Source organism: Anomaloglossus baeobatrachus, chromosome 4 (assembly GCF_048569485.1).
Source record: "Anomaloglossus baeobatrachus isolate aAnoBae1 chromosome 4, aAnoBae1.hap1, whole genome shotgun sequence".
Classification (NCBI taxonomy): domain Eukaryota; kingdom Metazoa; phylum Chordata; class Amphibia; order Anura; family Aromobatidae; genus Anomaloglossus; species Anomaloglossus baeobatrachus.
In genome coordinates this window covers 33,708,630-33,733,145 of record NC_134356.1, presented here as the reverse complement: position 1 = coordinate 33,733,145, position 24,516 = coordinate 33,708,630, and the positions used below count along the sequence as shown (strand labels likewise).

The 24,516-nt window shown below is 53.2% G+C and overlaps 1 protein-coding gene across 2 annotated transcripts in view; it reads right to left on the bottom strand.

Moving 5' to 3' along the window:
- Positions 1–9,602: 9,602 nt before the first annotated feature.
- LOC142301139 (translocator protein-like) overlaps positions 9,603–24,516 on the bottom strand; it is a 33,859-nt gene continuing 18,945 nt past the window's right edge. For both annotated transcript variants that reach the window (XM_075342160.1, XM_075342159.1), the window contains exon 4: positions 9,603–9,999. In XM_075342160.1, coding sequence (XP_075198275.1) covers positions 9,829–9,999 — 171 coding nt within the window. In that variant the 3' untranslated portion in view covers positions 9,603–9,828. The remainder of the gene's footprint in view (positions 10,000–24,516) is intronic.

Here is a 24,516-nt window from a genome sequence, read left to right as displayed (position 1 = left end):
CTGATAGTGCCGTCCTCCACATCATCTCCCCTGTGCGTGCACGCTGGGGACAGTGGTACTTCGGGGAACACGTGGAGGACGGGACTATCAGCGGCGGCGGCGAGAGGGAAAAATCAATGTTTTCAGCTGCCAATGTCCATCCCCCTCTCGCTGCCGCTGATAGTCCCCGTCCTCCACATCATCTCCCCTGGGGACAGCGGTACTTCGGGGAACACATGGAGGACGGGACGGGACCACTTGCCTGACCTCACTTCCTGACAAATCACCTGCGTTTTTGCTAGCAAAAACGCAGGTAAAAGGCAGGTAAAATGCACCACTTTTGATTAGCATGCATTTTTCCTGCGTTTTTGATGCCCTCATTGATTTCAATGGGTGACAAATGTTGACAAAAACGCAGGAAGAATGAACATGCTGAATTTTTTTTGTCACAAACTTTTGACAAAAAAAACGCTGACAAATAAACTGCAATGTGCGCAGCAAATCTGACTTCTCATAGACTTTGCTGGGAAGTCAAATGTCAGAAAGTTCAGCTGACAAAACTGCAGCCAAAAAAGCAGCAAAAAAGCAGCGTGCGCATGTAGCCTTTTGTCTTCTTCCAGGTAAACAGGTGATGCAGCCGCAAATTCTAGAAGTCAACTTTAACCCCGATTGTGCCAGGGCCTGCAAGTACCATCCGACTTTTTTCAATGACGTCTTCAGCCCGCTGTTCTTAGACGAAACGGACAATTGCCACATGACCGCCATCTTGTAATGACGCCTAGATACAGTGCTTTTTTTGCGGTGGTACGCGCCGGTACGGCGTACCGGAAAATCTGAAGAGCGCTGAGGATAAGCACCTCTGGCTCTGTCCACATGGCTAATTTGTAAATTTGCTATATCATCAGCCATTGGCTGGAGCAGGGTGACCTCTGTGTCTCTCCCCCCCTCCTCCGATCTGATTGGAGCTAGCATCCATGTGACGCTATCCCTCCAATCAGATGTGGAGGGGCGGTGGGTGCCCGCCCTCTTCAAGATGTTTATGGACGCTGAAGATCGAGGTCACGGCCGGTCACCCCGATCTGCCGCCATCCAGTAAGGTATTTGCTCCCCTCTGCTATCTTCCACTACCCCCCCGACCTCCGTTGCCCCCCGTCGTCCGATTCAACATCTGTCAATATACCAATACACGGCTCTTTATTAATCTGATATTATTGCTCTTAAAGGGGTTGTCCAGGATCAGATAAGTTTTTTCTTTATTTCTAGAAACAGCGCCACCTTTATCTATGGGCCATGTCTGGTATTGCAGGCTCGCCCCATTCTTTTGAATACTGCAATAATGAACACAACCATAGAAAAGTGGCGCCGTTTTTCTGGAGGAAATCTGCACTTTTTTTCTACTTGTTAAGGTTCGTTTTCTTCAGCTCCATTGCTCTAGGCTTTAACAGAAAGGGGGACCCTGTTAAAATAATATATCCCCTCTCATTTGGACCCAAAATGCCTCCATAAGGGTATTTAATGTGGGGTCTTTGTTTCCCTATATCAGGTATAGTGGCCTTTCTACAGTCCTAGCTCTGCCCTTTCATACGTTGCAGATTTTCAGCTCTTATTTAGGACTGGGATAGCTTTTATTAAAGGGGTGCTTCACCCATATTTTTTATTGTCTAGTTCGATATTATATTGAGAAACAATGTTTCTCTCAAATACCTTGTGTTGGCAATAGTGCCTGTGAGAGGCGTTATTGCAGACCGCTGTTCCCCGTCCAGTGACGTAACCGTTAAGTGCTGCACACGTCACATCCGTGCAGCCGGCTGCATTCTGAGCCCATCTGCTCCCTGCTCCTCCTCCCTCCTCACACACAGCGCGTCTCTTGCTTGCAGCGTTCTGCGAGGAGGGAGCAGGAGACGCGCTGTGCTGTGAGGGAGGGGGAGCAGGAGACGCGCTGTGCTGTGAGGGAGGAGGAGCAGGAGACGCGCTGTGCTGTGAGGGAGGAGGGAGGGGGAGCAGGAGACGCGCTGTGCTGTGAGGGAGGAGGGAGGGGGAGCAGGAGACGTGCTGTGCTAGGAGGGAGGGGGAGCAGGAGACGAGCTGTGCTGTGAGGGAGGAGGAGCAGGAGACGCGCTGTGCTAGGAGGGAGGGGGAATAGGAGACGCGCTGTGCTAGGAGGGAGGGGGAACAGGAGACGCGCTGTGCTGTGAGGGAGGGGGAGCAGGAGACGCGCTTGTGCTGTGAGGGAAGAGGGAGGGGGAGGAGGAGATGCGCTGTTTTGTGAGGGAGGGGGAGCAGGAGACGCGCTGTGCTGTGAGGGAGGAGGGAGGGGGAGCAGGAGACGCGCTGTGCTGGGAGGGAGGGTGAGCAGGAGACGTGCTGTGAGGGAGGGGAGCAGGAGACGCGCTGCTCTGTGAGGGAGGAGGGAGGGGGAGCAGGAGACGAGCTGTGCTGTGAGGGAGGGGAGCAGGAGACGCGCTGTGCTGTGAGGGAGGAGGGAGGGGGAGCAGGAGACGCGCTGTGCTAGGAGGGAGGGGGAGCAGGAGACGCACTGTGCTGTGAGGGAGGAGGAGCAGGAGACGCGCTGTGCTAGGAGGGAGGAGGAGCAGGAGACGCGCTGTGCTGTGAGGGAGGAGGGAGGGGGAGCAGGAGACGCGCTGTGCTAGGAGGGAGGGGGAGCAGGAGACGCGCTGTGCTAGGCGGGAGGGGGAGCAGGAGACACGCTGTGCTAGGAGGGAGGGGGAGCAGGAGACACGCTGTGCTGTGAGGGAGGAGGGAGGGGGAGCAGGAGACGCGCTGTGCTAGGAGGGAGGGGGAACAGGAGACGCGCTGTGCTGTGAGGGAGGGGGAGCAGGAGACGCGCTGTGCTGTGAGGGAGGAAGGAGGGGGGAGCAGGAGACGCGCTGTGCTGTGAGGGAGGGGGAGCAGGAGACGCGCTGTGCTGTGAGGGAGGAGGGAGGAGGAGCAGGAGACGCGCTGTTCTGTGAGGGAGGAGGGAGGGAGAGCAGGAGACGCGCTATGCTAGGAGGGAGGAGGAGCAGGAGACGCGCTGTGAGGGAGGGGGAGCAGGAGACGCGCTGTGCTGTGAGGGAGGAGGGAGGGGGAGCAGGAGACGCGCTGTGCTGTGAGGGAGGGGGAGCAGGAGACGTGCTGTGCTAGGAGGGATGAGGGAGGGGGAGCAGGAGACGCGCTGTGCTGTGAGGGAGGAGAGAGGGGGAGCAGGAGACTCGCTGTGCTGTGAGGGAGGAGGAGCAGGAGACGCGCTGTGCTGTGAGGGAGGGGGAGCAGGAGACGCGCTGTGGTGTGAGGGAGGAGGGAGGGGGAGCAGGAGACGCGCTGTGCTAGGAGGGAGGGGGAGCAGGAAACGCACTGTGCTGTGAGGGAGGAGGAGCAGGAGACGCGCTGTGCTAGGAGGGAGGAGGAGCAGGAGACGCGCTGTGCTGTGAGGGAGGAGGGAGGGGGAGCAGGAGACGCGCTGTGCTAGGAGGGAGGGGGAGCAGGAGACGCGCTGTGCTAGGTGGGAGGGGGAGCAGGAGACACGCTGTGCTAGGAGGGAGGGGGAGCAGGAGACACGCTGTGCTGTGAGGGAGGGGGAGCAGGAGACGCGCTGTGCTAGGAGGGAGGGGGAACAGGAGACGCGCTGTGCTGTGAGGGAGGGGGAGCAGGAGACGCGCTGTGCTGTGAGGGAGGAAGGAGGGGGGGAGCAGGAGACGCACTGTGCTGTGAGGGAGGGGGAGCAGGAGACGCGCTGTGCTGTGAGGGAGGAGGGAGGGGGAGCAGGAGACGCGCTGTTCTGTGAGGGAGGAGGGAGGGGGAGCAGGAGACGCGCTATGCTGGGAGGGAAGGGGAGCAGGAGACGCGCTGTGAGGGAGGGGGAGCAGGAGACGCGCTGTGCTGTGAGGGAGGAGGGAGGGGGAGCAGGAGACGCGCTGTGCTGTGAGGGAGGGGGAGCAGGAGACGTGCTGTGCTAGGAGGGATGAGGGAGGGGGAGCAGGAGACGCGCTGTGCTGTGAGGGAGGAGAGAGGGGGAGCAGGAGACTCGCTGTGCTGTGAGGGAGGAGGAGCAGGAGACGCGCTGTGCTGTGAGGGAGGGGGAGCAGGAGACGCGCTGTGCTGTGAGGGAGGAGGGAGGGGGAGCAGGATACGCGCTGTGCTAGGAGGGAGGGGGAGCAGGAGACGCGCTGTGAGGGAGGAGGGAGGGGGAGCAGGAGACGTGCTGTGTTAGGAGGGATGAGGGAGGGGGAGCAGGAGACGCGCTGTGCTGTGAGGGAGGAGGGAGGGGGAGCAGGAGATGCACTGTGCTGTGAGGGAGGGGGAGCAGGAGACTCGCTGTGCTGTGAGGGAGGAGGGAGGGGGAGCAGGAGACGCGCTGTGCTGTGAGGGAGGAGGGAGGGGGAGCAGGAGACTCGCTGTGCTGTGAGGGAGGAGGGAGCAGGAGACGCGCTGTGCTGTGAGGGAGGGGGAGCAGGAGACGCTCTGTGCTGTGAGGGAGGGGGAGCAGGAGACGCGCTGTGCTAGGAGGGAGGGGGAGCAGGAGACGCGCTGTACTAGGAGGGAGGGGGAGCAGGAGACGTGCTGTGCTGTGAGGGAGGAGGGAGGGGGAGCAGGAGACGTGCTGTGCTAGGAGGGAGGGGGAGCAGGAGACGCGCTGTGCTAGGAGGGAGGGGGAGCAGGAGACGCGCTGTGCTAGGAGGGAGGGGGAGCAGGAGACGCACTGTGCTGTGAGGGAGGAGGAGCAGGAGACGCGCTGTGCTAGGAGGGACGAGGAGCAGGAGACGCGCTGTGCTGTGAGGGAGGAGGGAGGGGGAGCAGGAGACGCGCTGTGCTAGGAGGGAGGGGGAGCAGGAGACGCGCTGTGCTAGGAGGGAGGGGGAGCAGGAGACGCGCTGTGCTAGGAGGGAGGAGGAGCAGGAGACGCGCTGTGCTAGGAGGGAGGGGGAGCAGGAGACGCGCTGTGCTAGGAGGGAGGGGGAGCATGAGACGCGCTGTGCTGTGAGGGAGGGGGAGTAGGAGACGCGCTGTGCTGTGAGGGAGGAGGGAGGGGGAGCAGGAGAAGCGCTGTGCTGTGAGGGAGGGGGAGCAGGAGACACGCTGTGCTGTGAGGGAGGAGGGAGGGGGAGCAGGAGACGCGCTGTGCTAGGAGGGAGGGTTAGCAGGAGACGCGCTGTACTAGGAGGGAGGGGGAGCAGGAGACGCGCTGTGCTGTGAGGGAGGAGGGGGGGGAGCAGGAGACGCGCTGTGCTGTGAGGGAGGAGGGAGGGGGAGCAGGAGACGCGCTGTGCTGTGAGGGAGGAGGGAGGGGGAGCAGGAGACGCGGTGTGCTAGGAGGGAGGGGGAGCAGGAGACGCGCTGTGCTGTGAGGGAGGGGGAGCAGGAGACGCGCTGTGCTGTGAGGGAGGGGGGAGCAGGAGACGCGCTGTGCTGTGAGAGAGGGGGAGCAGGAGACGCGCTGTGCTAGGAGGGAGTATGGAGGGGGAGCAGGAGACGCGCTGTGCTAGGAGGGAGGGGGAGCAGGAGACGCGCTGTGCTGTGAGGGAGGAGGGAGGGGGAGCAGGAGACGCGCTGTGCTGTGAGGAAGGAGGGAGGGGGAGCAGGAGACGCGCTGTGCTGTGAGGGAGGAGGGAGGGGGAGCAGGAGACGCGCTGTGCTGTGAGGGAGGAGGGAGGGGGAGCAGGAGACGCGCTGTGCTAGGAGGAAGTAAGGAGGGGGGAGCAGATGGGCTGTGACAGCAGTGAAACACCACTCACAGCTCAGAGTCTGGAAGAATGCAGCCGGCTGCATGGATGTGACGTGTGCAGCATTTGACCGGTACGTCACTGGACGGGGAACAGCGGTCCACAATAGCGCCTCTCACAGGTATTATTGCCAACACAAGGTATTTGAGAGAAACATTGTTTCTCAATATAATATTGATCTAGACAATAAAAAATATGGGTGAACCACCCCTTCAACCTCAAAATCCCATAAAAAGTTCTCGGTTGCATGTCCCTGGGTTCAGAACGGGAAGCCCCGGTGGTGTAAGCAATGTTAGGGGATCATCCTCTGCACAAATATTGTCTCTTCACATTTACCCAGGCTTGTCACTTTTGTTATACTCCAGAAAAATAAAGGTTACATGGTTATTTCATTCATTGTTTTTGTTTTTTTACAATCGATCTCCTCGAGTCATCCTCATCTGTAAAAATAATTTCTACGTAGAGTAAGCCGAGTGCCGCCGACATGGCGCTGTAACGACAGGAATATGGTCATTCAGTTTTCAAAGAAACGTTTGCATAGTTTTTGCTCCCTGTGCTTACAGCAGCTTCTGCGCAGATTTAAAAGGTATCATAGACATTAGCTAAGTGGCTGGACACTTTCGTATAGGGCTGTTTGACATTCTAGGGTGTGAGGGCCTACAGACTCATCTGTCGGGAAGATTGTTGGGATGTAATCGCCATACCTATTTCTTGAGAGGTGTCCAATGGGCTGACTTTCCACTTGCCGTTTAGCCGAACGTTCATGTGCATGGTGGATATAGGAGCAATAATTGAAGGCTTATTTGGCCTATAGGCATGGTATGGTCATAGCCAGCTTTTGGCCAGTTTCACACGTCTGTGAAATGGGGTTTATGTTCGGAACCGAAAATCTGGATTAACCGCTGAGGCATTACAGCCGGCCCACTATAAAGTTAGGTCCAGAAATCTTTGGCCAGTGACACAATTTTGGCGAGTTGGGCTCTGCATGCCACCACATTGGATTTGAAATGAAACCTCTACAACAGAATTCAAGTGCAGATTGTAACGTGTAATTTGAAGGTTTGAACAAAAATCTCTGATAGAAATTGTAGGAATTGTCACATTTCTTTACAAACACTCCACATTTTAGGAGGTCAAAAGTAATTGGACAAATAAACCAAACCCAAACAAAATATTTTTATTTTCAATATTTTGTTGCGAATCCTTTGGAGGCAATCACTGCCTTAAGTCTGGAACCCATGGACATCACCAAACGCTGGGTTTCCTCCTTCTTAATGCTTTGCCAGGCCTTTACAGCCGCAGCCTTCAGGTCTTGCTTGTTTGTGGGTCTTTCCGTCTTAAGTCTGGATTTGAGCAAGTGAAATGCATGCTCAATTGGGTTAAGATCTGGTGATTGACTTGGCCATTGCATAATGTTCCACTTTTTTGCACTCATGAACTCCTGGGTAGCTTTGGCTGTATGCTTGGGGTCATTGTCCATCTGTACTATGAAGCGCCGTCCGATCAACTTTGCGGCATTTGGCTGAATCTGGGCTGAAAGTATATCCCGGTACACTTCAGAATTCATCCGGCTACTCTTGTCTGCTGTTATGTCATCAATAAACACAAGTGACCCAGTGCCATTGAAAGCCATGCATGCCCATGCCATCACGTTGCCTCCACCATGTTTTACAGAGGATGTGGTGTGCCTTGGATCATGTGCCGTTCCCTTTCTTCTCCAAACTTTTTTCTTCCCATCATTCTGGTACAGGTTGATCTTTGTCTCATCTGTCCATAGAATACTTTTCCAGAACTGAGCTGGCTTCATGAGGTGTTTTTCAGCAAATTTAACTCTGGCCTGTCTATTTTTGGAATTGATGAATGGTTTGCATCTAGATGTGAACCCTTTGTATTTACTTTCATGGAGTCTTCTCTTTACTGTTGACTTAGAGACAGATACACCTACTTCACTGAGAGTGTTCTGGACTTCAGTTGATGTTGTGAACGGGTTCTTCTTCACCAAAGAAAGTATGCGGCGATCATCCACCACTGTTGTCATCCGTGGACGCCCAGGCCTTTTTGAGTTCCCAAGCTCACCAGTCAATTCCTTTTTTCTCAGAATGTACCCGACTGTTGATTTTGCTACTCCAAGCATGTCTGCTATCTCTCTGATGGTTTTTTTCTTTTTTTTCAGCCTCAGGATGTTCTGCTTCACCTCAATTGAGAGTTCCTTAGACCGCATGTTGTCTGGTCACAGCAACAGCTTCCAAATGCAAAACCACACACCTGTAATCAACCCCAGACCTTTTAACTACTTCATTGATTACAGGTTAACGAGGGAGACGCCTTCAGAGTTAATTGCAGCCCTTAGAGTCCCTTGTCCAATTACTTTTTGTCCCTTGAAAAAGAGGAGGCTATGCATTACAGAGCTATGATTCCTAAACCCTTTCTCCGATTTGGATGTGAAAACTCTCATATTGCAGCTGGGAGTGTGCACTTTCAGCCCATATTATATATATAATTGTATTTCTGAACATGTTTTTGTAAACAGCTAAAGTAACAAAACTTGTGTCACTGTCCAAATATTTCTGGACCTAACTGTAAGTATTTGGATAAGGGCATGGACTGCATTTCACCGTCACATGAAAGGGGCTTTAGGCTGTAATCTACAGAGGTGCTGGGTATACTGTGAGAAGCCAGGCTTCTATACATTGCCATAGATTAATGTGGGCTCAATCCTCCAGTCTAATCAGGACCAGTTGGTGCTTTCTGAGTTCCGAAAGACTTTTTAGGAATCGACTTCTTCCAAGGAGAGCTAGGTCACTGCCAGAGGTCTGTGACAGAGGCTTACTCCACTCTCCCCACTGGAAACACATTCACACTCAGCCAACTGGCTCATTATCTGAGGTGTATAGGGCTCGATGTCAATTTTCATGACATACTAATAAGATAAGCTGGGTCGGTAGATAAATATCTAATGTGCACGGCCAGCCCTGAGAGGAGGGGACTGGGGGCGGCAAGCCCTGGGAAGAGGGGACCGGGGGCGGCAGGCCCTGAGAAGAGGGGACTGGGGGTGGCAAGCCCTGAGAAGAGGGGACCGGGGGCGGCAGGCCCTGAGAAGAGGGGACTGGGGGTGGCAAGCCCTGAGAAGAGGGGACCGGGGGCGGCAAGCCCTGAGAAGAGGGGACCGGGGGCGGCAAGCCCTGAGAAGAGGGGACCGGGGGCGGCAAGCCCTGAGAAGAGGGGACTGGGGGCGGCAAGCCCTGAGAAGAGGGGACCGGGGGCGGCAAGCCCTGAGAAGAGGGGACTGGGGGCGGCAAGCCCTGAGAAGAGAGGACCGGGGGCGTCCAGCTCTGAGGGGCAGGGACCGGGGGCGGCCAGCCCTGAGAGACAAGGACCAGGGAGTGGCCAGCTCTGAGAGGCAGGGACCGATGGCGGCCAGCTTTGAGAGACGGGGACTGGGGCGGCCAGCCCTGAGAGGATTGGACCGGGAGTGGCCAGCTTTGAGATATGGGGACCGGGAGAGGCCAGCTCTGAGAGGAGGGGACCGGGGGTGGCCAGCTCTGAGAGACAGGGACCGGGGGGTGCCAGCTCTGAGAGACGGGGACCGGGGTCGGCCAGCCCTGAGAGGCGGGGACGTTCAGCTCTGAGAGACGGGGACCGGGGTTGGTCAGCCCTGAGAGACGGGGAAAGGGGGCGGCCAGCCCTAAGAGCAGGGATCGGGGGCGGCCAGCACTGAGAGACGGGGATCGGGGTCGGTCAGCTCTGAGAAACGGGGAATGGGGGTGGCTCCACTGTACCTCCAATATGGCAGACAAGGCTAATAACCTCCTGCTGGGTAATTGGGAAGAACTTGAAATGGTCACGCATTTTAAGGAAAATATCCTCTATTATTATAAAGAGCATTTAACTTTTACTTTAATAATGTAACTCAATTAGTGCAAAATTAAATTAAAAGTGTGCTTTCAGTACAAGATGGGGGTGCAATGAATAAATGGTTGTACAGGTCGGACCCCCAGCAATGAGCTGTTTATCAATCCCAGTCCCATATACTAGCGCTGCCGTTCACTTCAATAGGAATCTCCTGAACCCCTTTAATACAGTGTAAGATTGTCTTGTCGGAAAATGATGGTGGAACTCCGAACATCTTTTATTTGTCCTTGTCTATGTTGTCCCTCCAAAACCGATAGCACAAGGCTGTTTCCAGCGTCAGCCAAGCCACGGCGGGGGCCATCAGGTAGGCGGCTGTCCGGTTAATGGGGAGCCAAGCGACCACCGTAGCGGCTGCGGAGCCGGTCATCAGAATGGTTTGAAAAAATCCCTGTAATTAAAAAAAAAAAAAGTCAATATAGTTTCACAGTAAATGAGCAGCAGACGACGCACGTAATGTTGAAAGTGACCCCGACACTACAAATAATTAGGTTTGTCCCTAGCTGACTCCTTTCTATAGTAGCTGCGATGCTCTGTGTGTCCTGACTCCTTTCTATAGTAGCTGCGATGCTCTGCGTGTCCTGACTCCTTTCTATAGTAGCTGCGATGCTCTGCATGTCCTGACTCCTTTCTATAGTAGCTGCGATGCTCTGTGTGTCCTGACTCCTTTCTATAGTAGCTGCGATGCTCTGCGTGTCCTGACTCCTTTCTATAGTAGCTGCGATGCTCTGTGTGTCCTGACTCCTTTCTATAGTAGCTGCGATGCTCTGCGTGTCCTGACACTTTTCTAACTGAACCAGCAAGAACATCTTCAGCTAGACCTGCCGTATATCGGGAACACTCAGTACAAGGGCATCTCAGTAAATTAGAATATCATCAAAAAGTTAATTTATTTCAGTAATTCAATACAAAAAGGGAAACGCACATATTATATAGAGTCATTACACACAGAGGGATCTATTCCTACAGTATATATTATATATACTATATATAAGGAGAAGGCTGCACATCAAACTTAGATAATATTGGAATATACAATGAAAAGAAGGGAATTTTGTTACTTACCATAAATTCCTTTTCTTCTAGCTCCAATTGGGAGACCCAGACGATTGGGTGTATAGCTACTGCCTCCGGAGGCCACACAAAGCATTACACTAAAAAGTGTAAGGCCCCTCCCCTTCTGGCTATACACCCCCCGTGGGATCACGGGCTGCTCAGTTTTAGTGCCAAAGCAAGAAGGAGGAAAGCCAATAACTGGTTTAAACAAATTCAATCCGAAGAACATCGGAGAACTGAAAACCGTTCAACATGAACAACATGTGTACCCGAAAAAACCAAAAATCCCGAAAGAAACAGGGCGGGTGCTGGGTCTCCCAATTGGAGCTAGAAGAAAAGGAATTTACGGTAAGTAACAAAATTCCCTTCTTCTTCGGCGCTCCATTGGGAGACCCAGACGATTGGGACGTCCAAAAGCAGTCCCTGGGTGGGTAAATTAATACCTCAAGTTAGGGCCGTAAAACAGCCCTTCCCTACATGGAGGCAACCGCCGCCTGCAGGACTCTTCTACCTAGGCTGGCGTCCGCCGAAGCATAGGTATGCACCTGATAATGTTTGATGAAAGTGTGCAGACTCGACCAGGTAGCTGCCTGGCACACCTGTTGAGCCGTAGCCTGGTGTCGTAATGCCCAGGACGCACCCACGGCTCTGGTAGAATGGGCCTTCAGCCCTGAAGGAACCGGAAGCCCGGCAGAACGGTAGGCTTCAAGGATAGGTTCCTTGATCCATCGAGCCAGGGTGGATTTGGAAGCCTGCGACCCTTTGCGCTGACCAGCGACAAGGACAAAGAGTGCATCCGAGCGGCGCAGGGGCGCCGTGCGGGAAATGTAGATTCTGAGTGCTCTCACCAGATCTAACAAATGCAAATCCTTTTCATACCGATGAACTGGATGAGTACAAAGAGAAGGTAAGGAGATATCCTGATTGAGATGAAAGGAGGATACCACCTTAGGGAGAAACTCCGGGATCGGGCGCAGCACTACCTTGTCCTGGTGAAACACCAGGAAGGGGGCTTTAGATGACAGCGCTGCCAGTTCGGACACCCTCCGAAGAGACGTGACCGCTACCAGAAAGGCCACTTTCTGTGAGAGTCGAGAAAGTGAAACATCCCTCAGAGGCTCGAAGGGCGGCTTCTGGAGAGCAACTAGTACCCTGTTCAGATCCCATGGGTCTAACGGCCGTTTGTACGGAGGGACGATGTGACGAACCCCCTGCAGGAACGTGCGTACCTGAGGAAGTCGTGCTAGACGCTTTTGAAAAAATACCGATAGCGCTGAGACTTGCCCTTTAAGGGAGCCGAGCGACAAACCTTTTTCCAACCCAGACTGCAGGAAGGAAAGAAACGTAGGCAATGCAAATGGCCAGGGAGAAACTCCCTGAGCAGAGCACCAGGATAAGAATATCTTCCACGTTCTGTGGTAGATCTTAGCAGACGTGGGCTTCCTAGCTTGTCTCATGGTGGCAACAACACCTTGAGATAACCCTGAAGACGCTAGGATCCAGGACTCAATGGCCACACAGTCAGGTTCAGGGCCGAAGAATTCAGATGGAAAAACGGCCCTTGTGACAGCAAGTCTGGTCGATCTGGCAGCGCCCACGGTTGTCCGACCGTGAGATGCCACAGATCCGGGTACCACGACCTCCTCGGCCAGTCTGGGGCGACGAGTATGACGCGGCGGCAATCGGACCTGATCTTGCGTAGCACTCTGGGCAAGAGTGCCAGAGGTGGAAGCACATAGGGCAGCTGGAACTGCGACCAATCCTGCACTAAGGCGTCTGCCGCCAGAGCTCTTTGATCGCGAGACCGCGCCATGAAGGCTGGAACCTTGTTGTTGTGCCGAGACGCCATTAGGTCGACGTCCGGCATTCCCCAGCGGCGACAGATTTCCTGAAACACGTCCGGGTGAAGGGACCATTCCCCTGCATCCATACCCTGGCGACTGAGAAAGTCTGCTTCCCAGTTTTCTACGCCCGGGATGTGAACTGCGGATATGGTGGAGGCCGTGGCTTCCACCCACAGTAGAATCCGCCGGACTTCCTGGAAGGCTTGCCGACTGCGTGTCCCGCCTTGGTGGTTGATGTATGCCACCGCTGTTGAGTTGTCCGACTGAATTCGGATCTGCTTTCCTTCCAGCCACTGTTGGAAGGCCAGTAGGGCCAGATACACTGCCCTGATTTCCAGAACATTGATCTGAAGAGTGGACTCCTGCTGAGTCCACGTACCCTGAGCCCTGTGGTGGAGAAAAACTGCTCCCCACCCTGACAGACTCGCGTCTGTCGTGACCACCGCCCAGGAAGGGGGTAGGAAGGACCTTCCCTGTGATAATGAGGTGGGAAGAAGCCACCACTGAAGCGAGTCCTTGGCCGTCTGGGAGAGGAGGACTTTCTTGTCTAAGGACGTCGACCTCCCGTCCCATTGGCGGAGAATGTCCCATTGAAGTGGGCGCAGATGAAACTGGGCAAACGGGACTGCCTCCATTGCTGCCACCATCTTCCCCAGGAAGTGCATGAGGCGTCTTAAGGGGTGCGATTGACCTTGAAGGAGAAACCGCACCCCTGTCTGTAGTGACCGCTGCTTGTCCAGCGGAAGCTTCACTACCGCTGAGAGAGTATGAAACTCCATGCCAAGGTATGTCAGTGATTGGGTCGGTGACAGGTTTGACTTTGAAAAGTTGATGATCCACCCAAAAGTCTGGAGAGTCTCCAGCGCAATGTTTAGGCTGTGTTGGCATGCCTCTTGAGAGGGTGCTTTGACAAGTAGATCGTCTAAGTAAGGGATCACCGAGTGTCCCTGAGAGTGCAAGACTGCTACCACTGCTGCCATGACCTTGGTGAAAACCCGTGGGGCTGTCGCCAGACCGAAGGGCAGGGCTACGAACTGAAGATGGTCGTCTTCTATCACGAAGCGTAGAAAACGCTGGTGCTCTGGAGCAATCGGCACGTGGAGATAAGCATCTTTGATGTCTATTGATGCTAGAAAATCTGCTTGAGACATTGAGGCAATGACGGAGCGGAGGGATTCCATCCGGAACCGCCTGGTTTTTACGTGCTTGTTGAGCAGTTTTAGGTCCAGAACAGGACGGAACGAGCCGTCCTTTTTTGGCACCACAAACAGATTGGAGTAAAAACCTTGACCTCGTTCCTGAAGAGGAACAGGGATCACCACTCCTTCTGCCCTTAGAGAGCATACCGCCTGCAGAAGGGCATCGGTTCGGTCGGGATGTGGGGAAGTTCTGAAGAACCGAGGCGGAGGACGAGAACTGAACTCTATCCTGTACCCGTGAGACAAAACGTCTGTTACCCACCGGTCCTTGACCTGTGGCAGCCAAATGTCGCAAAAGCGGGAGAGTCTGCCACCGACCGATGATGCGGAGGGAGGAGGCCGAAAGTCATGAGGCAGCCGCCTTGGAAGCGGTTCCTCCGGTTGCTTTCTTTGGGCGTGAGTGAGCCCGCCAGGAATCTGAGCTCCTCTGCTCCTTCTGAGTCCCCTTGGACGAGGAGAATTGGGCCCTGCCCGAGCCTCGAAAGGACCGAAACCTCGACTGTCCTCTCCTCTGTTGAGGTTTGCTTGATCTGGGCTGGGGTAAGGAAGAATCCTTACCCTTGGACTGTTTAATAATTTCAGCCAATTGCTCACCAAACAGTCTGTCTCCAGATAATGGCAAACTGGTTAAGCATTTTTTGGAAGCAGAATCTGCTTTCCATTCCTTTAACCACAAGGCTCTGCGCAAAACCACAGAGTTGGCGGACGCCATTGAGGTACGGCTCGTAGAGTCCAGGACCGCATTGATAGCGTAAGTCGCAAACGCAGACATTTGCGAGGTTAAGGACGCCACTTGCGGCACTGATGGACGTATGAGAGAGTCCACCTGCTCCAGACCAGCTGAAATAGCTTGGAGTGCCCACACGGCCGCGAATGCTGGAGCAAACGACGCGCCGATAGCTTCATAGACAGATTTCAACCAAAGGTCCATCTGTCTGTCATTGGCATCTTTTAGTGAAGCCCCATCTTCCACTGCAACTATGGACCTAGCCGCAAGCCTGGAGATTGGGGGGTCCACTTTTGGACACTGGGTCCAGCGTTTGACCACGTCAGGGGGAAAGGGATAACGTGTATCCTTAAGACGTTTGGAGAAACGCTTGTCTGGATAAGTATGGTGTTTCTGGACTGCTTCTCTGAAGTCAGAGTGGTCCAGAAAAGTACTCAATTTACGCTTGGGATACCTGAAATGGAATTTCTCCTGCTGTGCAGCTGCCTCTTCTGCTGAAGGGGCTGGGGGAGAAATATCCAACAGTCTATTGATGGCCGCTATAAGATCATTTACCATAGCGTCACCATCAGGGGTATCTAGATTGAGAGCGGTCTCAGGATTAGGTTCCTGATCAGCTACCTCTGCCTCATCATACAGAGAAGCCTCTCGCTGAGACCCTGACCAGTGTGATGACGTCGAGGGTCTTTCCCAGCGAGCTCGCTTAGGCTGCCTGGGACTGTCGTCCGAGTCAGAGCCTTCAGCCTGTGATGCCTGAGACCCCCTTGTAGCATGGACTAGTTCCAACTGAGGGGGACCGGGGAACATTGCATCAACAGTGTCCATGGTCTGAGTGACCGGCCTGGACTGCAAAGTTTCAAGAATTTTTGACATAGTCACAGTCATCTTATCAGCAAAAACTGCAAACTCTGTCCCCGTCACTGGGGCAGGGTTCACAGGCGTCTCTGCCTGGGCCACTACCACCATAGACTCCGGCTGACGAAGTGGCACAGGGACCGAACATTGCACACAATGGGGGTCAGTGGAACCTGCCGGTAGATCAGCCCCACATGCGGTACAAGCAGGATATAAAGCCTGTGCCTTGGCACCCTTGCTTTTTGCGGATGACATGCTGTTGTCTCCTCAGAGCAATAGGGTATAAGCCAAGAAGCGACCGTACAGTGCAATATATAGGTACAGACAAAAAGTACACTAAATAACACTGTGGCACTAGTGGGGTCAGCACTTTTGTGCTGCTTACCGCCCGCTTAACAGCGGGTGTGTGGTCGCCAGAATCCCTTGTCTGGGTCTCCCAGGGCTATGTCCGTTCTCCAGCTCAGACTGCATGCAGGAATGGCTGCCGGCGTCCTATGAAGAGGGACGGTCCGTGGGCGTGTTCAGACAAAGTGCGGGAAACTGGCGTCCCACTGTGCCCAGTGAGGGGGCTGGAGTATGTAAATAAGACTCCAGCCCTCGGCGCCGACTATCGTACAGCGTCTCTCCCCTTCCGTGATTGACAGGGTTGGGGGCGGGAACGAAATGGAGCTAGGCCGCAAAAGCCGGGGACTAGATTTATGAGCGCTGCCGTCGTAAAAGCACGGTCAGCGCGAGTCCCCGGCGCACTACAAGTCTCAGCCGCGCCGCCGCTCCAGGGGCGGTCGGCGCGGTAGTTCCCAACACAGAAAGTCACTCAGCTAAGCTGTAGTGAATAAGACCCAGGCGCGCAGCGCTACTGTCCCCGGCGCACTAGCACACCCAGCAACTCTGGCGTGTGTCTGTGCCTGTCTGTACGGGGACACAGAGTACCTGAATGTTGCAGGGCCTTGTCCCTGACGGCACTCAGCTCCGTATCCAGCAGGATCTCCGGGTCTGTGGATGGAGCCCGGCCTCAGAGTCTGGAGGCCGGTAAGATCCCACTTCCCCAGAGCCCTTCAGGGGGATGGGGAAGGAAAGCAGCATGTGGGCTCCAGCCTCCGTACCCGCAATGGGTACCTCAACCTTAACAAACACCGCCGACACAGAGTGGGGTGAGAAGGGAGCATGCTGGGGGCCCTAGTATGGGCCCTCTTTTCTTCCATCCGACATAGTCAGCAGCTGCTGCTGACTAAACAGTGGAGCTATGCGTGGATGTCTGACCTCCTTCGCACAAAGCTTGAAAACTGAGCAGCCCGTGATCCCACGGGGGGTGTATAGCCAGAAGGGGAGGGGCCTTACACTTTTTAGTGTAATGCTTTGTGTGGCCTCCGGAGGCAGTAGCTATACACCCAATCGTCTGGGTCTCCCAATGGAGCGCCGAAGAAATGAGTTATATGTAGTTTTTTTCTGAATGTGAACACAGCTCCGCCCCTTTCGGCCATGTTTTTTCCATCTCCTATATAAGAAAGTCCTTAGTTACCCCTCTCCACCCACAGCAGTTTTTAATTGCAATGAGATGACACACAGTTAGGGTCACAGAGCTAGGGACCCCAATATAGAGATATACCTTGACGAGGTCTTGGGGCTCAGTTACATTGATCAATGCGATTGCTAAATATCTCATTTTTCCTTATATTCATGGCAGGTATGCAATTCATTATTCACATGTTCAAATTAGCAAGTAGCATTTATCATTGAATTTTCCAATATTTTTCCATATGCTTGAGGCATTATACCATTATCTAAGTTTGATGTGCAGCATTATTCTTATATAGTATGTATTTTTTGGCTTGCACTCATAATATATATATATATATATTAGTGCTCACTTCAGTTATCCTATTCAGTATATATTATATAGAGTCATTACACACAGAGGGATCTATTCCTATATATTATATAGAGTCATTACACACAGAGGGATCTATTCCTACAGTATATATTATATAGAGTCATTACACACAGAGGGATCTATTCCTATATATTATATAGTCATTACACACAGAGGGATCTATTCCTATATATTATATAGAGTCATTACACACAGAGGGATCTATTCCTACAGTATATATTATATAGAGTCATTACACACAGAGGGATCTATTCCTATATATTATATAGAGTCATTACACACAGAGGAATCTATTCCTATATATTATATAGAGTCATTACACACAGAGGGATCTATTCCTATATATTATATAGAGTCATTACACACAGAGGGATCTATTCCTATATATTATATAGAGTCATTACACACAAAGGGGTCTATTCCTATATATTATATAGAGTCATTACACACAGAAGGATATATTCCTATATATTATATAGAGTTATTACACACAGAGGGATCTATTCCTATATATTATATAGTGTCATTAAACACAGAGGGATCTATTCCTATACATTATATAGAGTCATTACGCACAGAGGGATCTATTCCTATATGTTATATAGAGTCATTAAACACAAAGGGATCTATTCCTATATATTATATAGAGTCATTAAAAGATAATTACTTTTGGATTTTCATTGGCTGTAAGCCATAATCATCAACATTACCAGAAATAAACACTTGAAATAGATCCTTCTGTGTGCAATGACTCTATATAATATATAGGAATAGATCCCTCTGTGTGTAATGTTTCTATATAATATATAGGAATAGATCCCTCTGTGTGTAATAACTCTATATAACATATAGGAATGAAGGGAATTTTGTTTACTTACCGTAAATTCCTTTTCTTCTAGCTCCTATTGGGAGACCCAGACAATTGGGTGTATAGCTTCTGCCTCCGGAGGCCACACAAAGTATTACACTTTAAAAAGTGTAACCCCTCCCCTCTGCCTATACACCCTCCCGTGCATCACGGGCCCATCAGTTTTGGTGCCAAAGCAGGAAGGAGGAAACTTATAAATTGGTCTAAGGTAAATTCAATCCGAAGGATGTTCGGAGAACTGAAACTATGAACCAAGGAACAATTCAACATGAACAACATGTGTACACACAAGAACAACAGCCCGAAGGGAACAGGGGCGGGTGCTGGGTCTCCCAATAGGAGCTAGAAGAAGAAGGGAATTTTGTTACTTACCGTAAATTCCTTTTCTTCTAGCTCTTATTGGGAGACCCAGACGATTGGGGTATAGCTACTGCCCTCTGGAGGCCACACAAAGCACTACATTAAAAGTGCAAGGCCCCTCCCCCTCTGGCTATACCCCCCCGTGGTATCACGGGTTCTCCAGTTTTAGTGCCAAAGCAAGAAGGAGGAAGCCAATAACTGGTTTAAACAAATTAACTCCGAATAACATCGGAGAACTGAAAAACCGTTCAACATGAACAACATGTGTACCCGCAAACCACAAAAAAAAAAACATCCCGAAGGACAACAGGGCGGGTGCTGGGTCTCCCAATAAGAGCTAGAAGAAAAGGAATTTACGGTAAGTAACAAAATTCCCTTCTTCTTCAGCGCTCTATTGGGAGACCCAGACGATTGGGACGTCCAAAAGCTGTCCCTGGGTGGGTAAATAAATACCTCATGTTAGAGCTGCAAAACAGCCCTCCCCTACGGGGGTGTCACTGCCGCCTGCAGGACTCTTCTACCTAAGCTGGCATCCGCCGAAGCGTAGGTATGCACCTGATAATGCTTGGTGAAAGTGTGCAGACTGGACCAGGTAGCTGCCTGGCACACCTGTTGAGCCGAAGCCTGGTGACGTAATGCCCAGGACGCACCCACGGCTCTGGTTGAGTGGGCTTTTAGCCCTGAAGGAACCGGAAGCCCCGCAGAACGGTAGGCCTCTAGAATTGGTTCTTTGATCCATCGAGCCAGGGTGGCTTTAGAAGCCTGCAACCCCTTGCGCGGACCAGCGACAAGGACGAAAAGTGCATCGGCACGGCGTATGGGCGCCGTGCGGGAAATGTAGATTCTGAGTGCTCTCACCAGATCTAGCAAACGTAAGTCCTTTTCATACCGGTGAACCGGATGAGGGCAAAAAGAAGGCAAGGAAATATCCTGATTAAGATGAAAAGAGGATACGACCTTAGGAAGAAACTCCGGAATGGGGCGCAGCACAACCTTGTCCTGGTGGAACACCAGGAAGGGAGCCTTGGATGACAGAGCTGCCAGCTCAGACACTCGCCGAAGCGATGTGATCGCAACAAGAAACGCCACTTTCTGCGACAGCCGAGAAAAGGAAACTTCCTTCAGAGGCTCGAAGGGCGGCTTCTGGAGAGCAACTAGTACCCTGTTCAGATCCCATGGATCTAACGGTCGCTTGTACGGGGGCACAATATGACAGACCCCCTGCAGGAACGTGCGCACCTTAGGAAGACGTGCTAGACGCTTCTGAAAAAACACGGATAGTGCCGAAACTTGCCCTTTAAGGGAGCTGAGCGACAAGCCCTTTTCTAACCCCGATTGCAGGAAGGAAAGAAACTTGGGTAATGCAAATGGCCAGGGAGACACTCCCTGGGCCGAGCACCAGGATAAGAAAATCTTCCACGTTCTGTGGTAGATCTTAGCAGAAGTGGACTTCCTAGCTTGTCTCATTGTGGCAACCACTCCTTGAGATAATCCTGCAGATGCTAGGATCCAGGACTCAATGGCCACACAGTCAGGTTCAGGGCCGCAGAATTCTGATGGAAAAACGGCCCTTGGGACAGTAAGTCTGGTCGGTCTGGCAGTGACCACGGTCGACCGATCGTGAGATGCCACAGATCCGGATACCACGACCTCCTCGGCCAGTTTGGAGCGACGAGTATGATGCGGCTGCACTCGGATCTGATCTTGCGTAGCACTCTGGGCAAGAGCGCCAGAGGCGGAAACACGTAAGGGAGCTGAAACTGCGACCAATCTTGAACCAAGGCGTCTGCCGCCAGAGCTCTTTGATCGCGCGACCTCGCCATGAATGCCGGGACCTTGTTGTTGTGCCGGGATGCCATTAGATCGACGTCCGGCACTCCCCAGCGGCGACAGATTTCCTGAAACACGTCCGGGTGAAGGGACCATTCCCCTGCGTCCATGCCCTGGCGACTGAGGAAGTCTGCTTCCCAGTTTTCTACGCCTGGGATGTGAACCGCGGATATGGTGGATGCTCTGTCCTCCACCCACATTAGAATGCGCCGGACTTCTTGGAAGGCTTGCCGACTGCGCGTCCCTCCTTGGTGGTTGATGTATGCCACCGCTGTGGAGTTGTCCGATTGGATTCGGATCTGCTTTCCTTCCAGCCACTGCTGGAAGGCTAGTAGGGCAAGATACACTGCTCTGATTTCCAGAACATTGATCTGAAGGGTGGACTCCTGCGGAGTCCACGTCCCCTGAGCCCTGTGGTGGAGAAACACTGCTCCCCACCCCGACAGACTCGCATCTGTCGTGACTACTGCCCAGGATGGGGGCAGGAAGGATCTTCCCCGAGATAATGAGGTGGGAAGGAGCCACCATTGTAGAGAGTCCTTGGCCGTCTGGGAAAGCGAGACTTTCCTGTCCAGGGACGTTGACTTCCCGTCCCATTGGCGGAGAATGTCCCATTGAAGTGGGCGCAGATGAAACTGCGCAAAGGGAACTGCTTCCATGGCTGCCACCATCTTCCCGAGGAAGTGCATGAGGCGCCTTAAGGGGTGCGACTGACCCTGAAGGAGAGATTGCACCCCTGTCTGTAGTGACCGCTGCTTGTTCAGCGGCAGCTTCACTATCGCTGCTAGAGTATGAAACTCCATGCCAAGATACGTTAGTGACTGAGTCGGTGATAGGATCGACTTTGGAAAGTTGATGATCCATCCGAAAGACTGTAGAGTCTCCAGCGTAGCATTCAGGCTGTGCTGACATGCCTCCTGAGAGGGAGCTTTGACCAATAAGTCGTCTAGGTAAGGGATCACCGAGTGTCCCTGAGAGTGCAAGACTGCTACCACCGCCGCCATGACCTTGGTGAAGACCCGTGGGGCTGTCGCCAGACCAAATGGAAGAGCTACGAACTGAAAATGGTCGTCTCCTATCACAAAACGTAGAAAACGTTGATGTTCTGTAGCAATTGGCACGTGGAGATAAGCATCTTTGATGTCTATTGAGGCAAGGAAGTCTCCTCTGGACATTGAGGCAATGACAGAGCGGAGGGTTTCCATCCGGAACCTCCTGGCGTGCACATGTTTGTTGAGCCGTTTTAGGTCCAGAACAGGACGGAACGAGCCGTCCTTTTTTGGAACCACAAAGAGATTGGAGTAAAACCCTTGCCCTTGTTCCTGAGGAGGGACTGGGATCACCACTCCTTCCGCTTTTAGGGAATCCACCGCCTGCAGCAGAGCATCTGCTCGGTCTGGATGTGGGGAGGTTCTGAAGAACCGAGCTGGAGGACGAGAATTGAACTCGATTCTGTACCCGCGAGACAAAATGTCCGTCACCCACCGGTCTTTGACCTGTGACATCCAAATGCCGGAAAAGCGGGAGAGCCTGCCCCCGACCGGCGATGCGGAGGGGGGGGGCTGGAAGTCATGAGGTAGCCGCTTTGGAAGCGGTACCTCCATTTGCTTTCTTGGGGCGTGTGTGAGTCCGCCACGAATCTGAGTTTCTTTGCGTCCTCTGAGTCCCTTTGGACGAGGTAAATGGTGTCTTGCCCGAACCTCGAAAGGACTGAAACCTCTGCTGCCACTTTTTCTGCTGAGGTTTGGATGTTCTGGGTTGTGGTAAAGAGGAGTCTTTACCCTTGGACTGCTTAATGATGTCAGCCAATGGCTCGCCAAACAGTCTATCTCTAGACAAAGGCAAACTGGTTAAACATTTTTTGGAACCAGCATCTACTTTCCAGTCCTTTAACCACAAGGCTCTGCGCAAAACTACCGAATTGGCGGACGCCATTGAGGTGCGACTGGTAGATTCTAGGACCGCATTGATAGCGTAAGACGCAAACGCCGACATCTGCGTGGTAAGGTGCGCCACTTGCGGCACTGCTGGATGCATGATAGCATCCACTTTTGCTAAGCCAGCTGAAATAGCCTGGAGTGCCCATACGGCTGCGAATGCCGGAGCAAACGACGCGCCGATAGCTTCATAGACAGATTTTAACCAAAGGTCCATCTGTCTGTCATTGGCATCTTTAAGTGAAGCGCCATCCTCCACTGCAACTATGGATCTAGCTGCAAGTTTGGAAATCGGGGGGTCTACCTTTGGACACTGTGTCCAGCGCTTGACCACCTCAGGGGGGAAAGGGAAACGCGTATCTTTAGATCGTTTAGAGAAACGCCTTTCTGGGTGAGCGTCGTGCTTCTGGATTGATTCTCTGAAGTCAGAGTGATCTAACAAAGCACTCAATTTACGCTTGGGATAAAGGAAACGAAACTTCTCCTGCTCCGCAGCCGCCTCTTCTGCTGAAGGGGCTGGGGGAGAAATATCCAACAGCCTATTGATGGCTGAGATAAGGTCGTTTACCATGGCATCCCCATCCGGGGTATCCAGGTTGAGAGGGGTTCCAGGAGTGGATTCCTGATCACTCTCATCAGACACATCACAGGGAGACTGATTGCGCTGAGACCCTGAGCAGTGTGAAGACGTCGAGGGTCTTTCCCAGCGAGCTCGCTTAGGGTGGCTGGGGCCATCATCTGAGTCATAATCCTCGGCCTGTGAAGCCGGGGACCCCCCTGTGGGCTGGATACATTCCAAGTAAGGGGGACCTGAGGACAGAGGCCTCGCCGTGCCCAGAGACTGAGCCCCATGCATAGATTGCAAGGTTTCAAGGATTTTTGCCATAGACACAGACATATTATCTGCAAAAACTGCAAAGTCTGTCCCTGTCACCGGGGCAGAACTTACAAGCGTCTCAGCCTGGGTCACTACCTCTCCTGACTCCGGCTGGCGAAGCAGCACCGGGTCGGAGCATTGCACACAATGGGGGTCATCGGAGCCTGCTGGTAGATTAGCCCCACATGCAGCACACGCAGTATACACAGCCCTTTTTGCCTTGGCCGCCTTGCGTTTTGAGGATGACATGTTGCTGCTTCCACAGAGCGATCTGGGATATGCAGCCAGAAGCGACCTCACAGTGCAAGAAATACAATATCTATATATCTGTACACAGTACACCGATACACCGTGAGGCACTAGAGGGACCAGCACAGAAAAATCGCTTACCGCCCGCTTAAAAAAGCGGGTGTGTGGTCGCCAGATAGCCCCTAGTCCAGGTCTCCCAGAGCCTTGCGTCCTTCCTCCAGCCAGGCATGCATGTAATGGCTGCCGGCGTCTCGAGAGAGGAAGGGGGGCGGGCCCTGGGCGTTCCTGGCCAAGAGCGGGAAGCCTGCTTCCCTCTGTGCCAAGTGAGAGGGCTGGAGCATGTAAATCAGGCTCCAGCCCTCGTCGCTGCTAGCGAACAGCGTCTCTCCCCTACCCTGAATGACAGGGTGGGGGCGGGAACGAATCGGAGCTGCCGGCGTCCTAGGCCCAAAAAGCCGGGGACTAAATTTATAACCGCCGCCGCCGTAAAAGCGCGGACGGCGGATCCCCGGCGCACCACAAGTCACAGCAGCGCCGCCCGGTCCAGAGGGGGTCGGCGCTGCGTTCCCATACACAAAAAAAAAAAAAAAAAAAAAAAAAAGTCCCCCAGTAATCTGTAGGGACACCAACTCCACGTTGCGGTCCCCGGCGCACTACAACACCCAGCCAGCCCGGAGTGTGTCTGTGCCTGCCGGGGACACAGAGTACCTGTATGATGCAGGGCCTGTCCCTGATCGTACTCCTGCTCCGAATCCATCAGGTGCTATGGGTCTGTGGATGGAGCCCGGCGTCAGAGCTGAGAGGCCGGCAGGATCCCACTTCCACAGAGCCCTACAAGGGGATGTGGAAGGAAAACAGCATGTCAGGCTCCAGCCCTGTACCAGCAATAGGTACCTCAACCTTACAACACCATCCAGGGGTGAGAAGGGAGCATGCTGGGGACACTATATGTGTCCTCTTTTCTTCCATCCGAAATAGTCAGCAGCTACTGCTGACTAAAATCTGTGGAGCTATGCATGGAATGTCTGACCTCCTTCGCACACAAAGCTAAAACTGGAGAACCCGTGATACCACGGGGGGGTATAGCCAGAGGGGGAGGGGCCTTGCACTTTTAATGTAGTGCTTTGTGTGGCCTCCAGAGGGCAGTAGCTATACCCCAATCGTCTGGGTCTCCCAATAGAGCGCTGAAGAAAAGGAATTTACGGTAAGTAAACA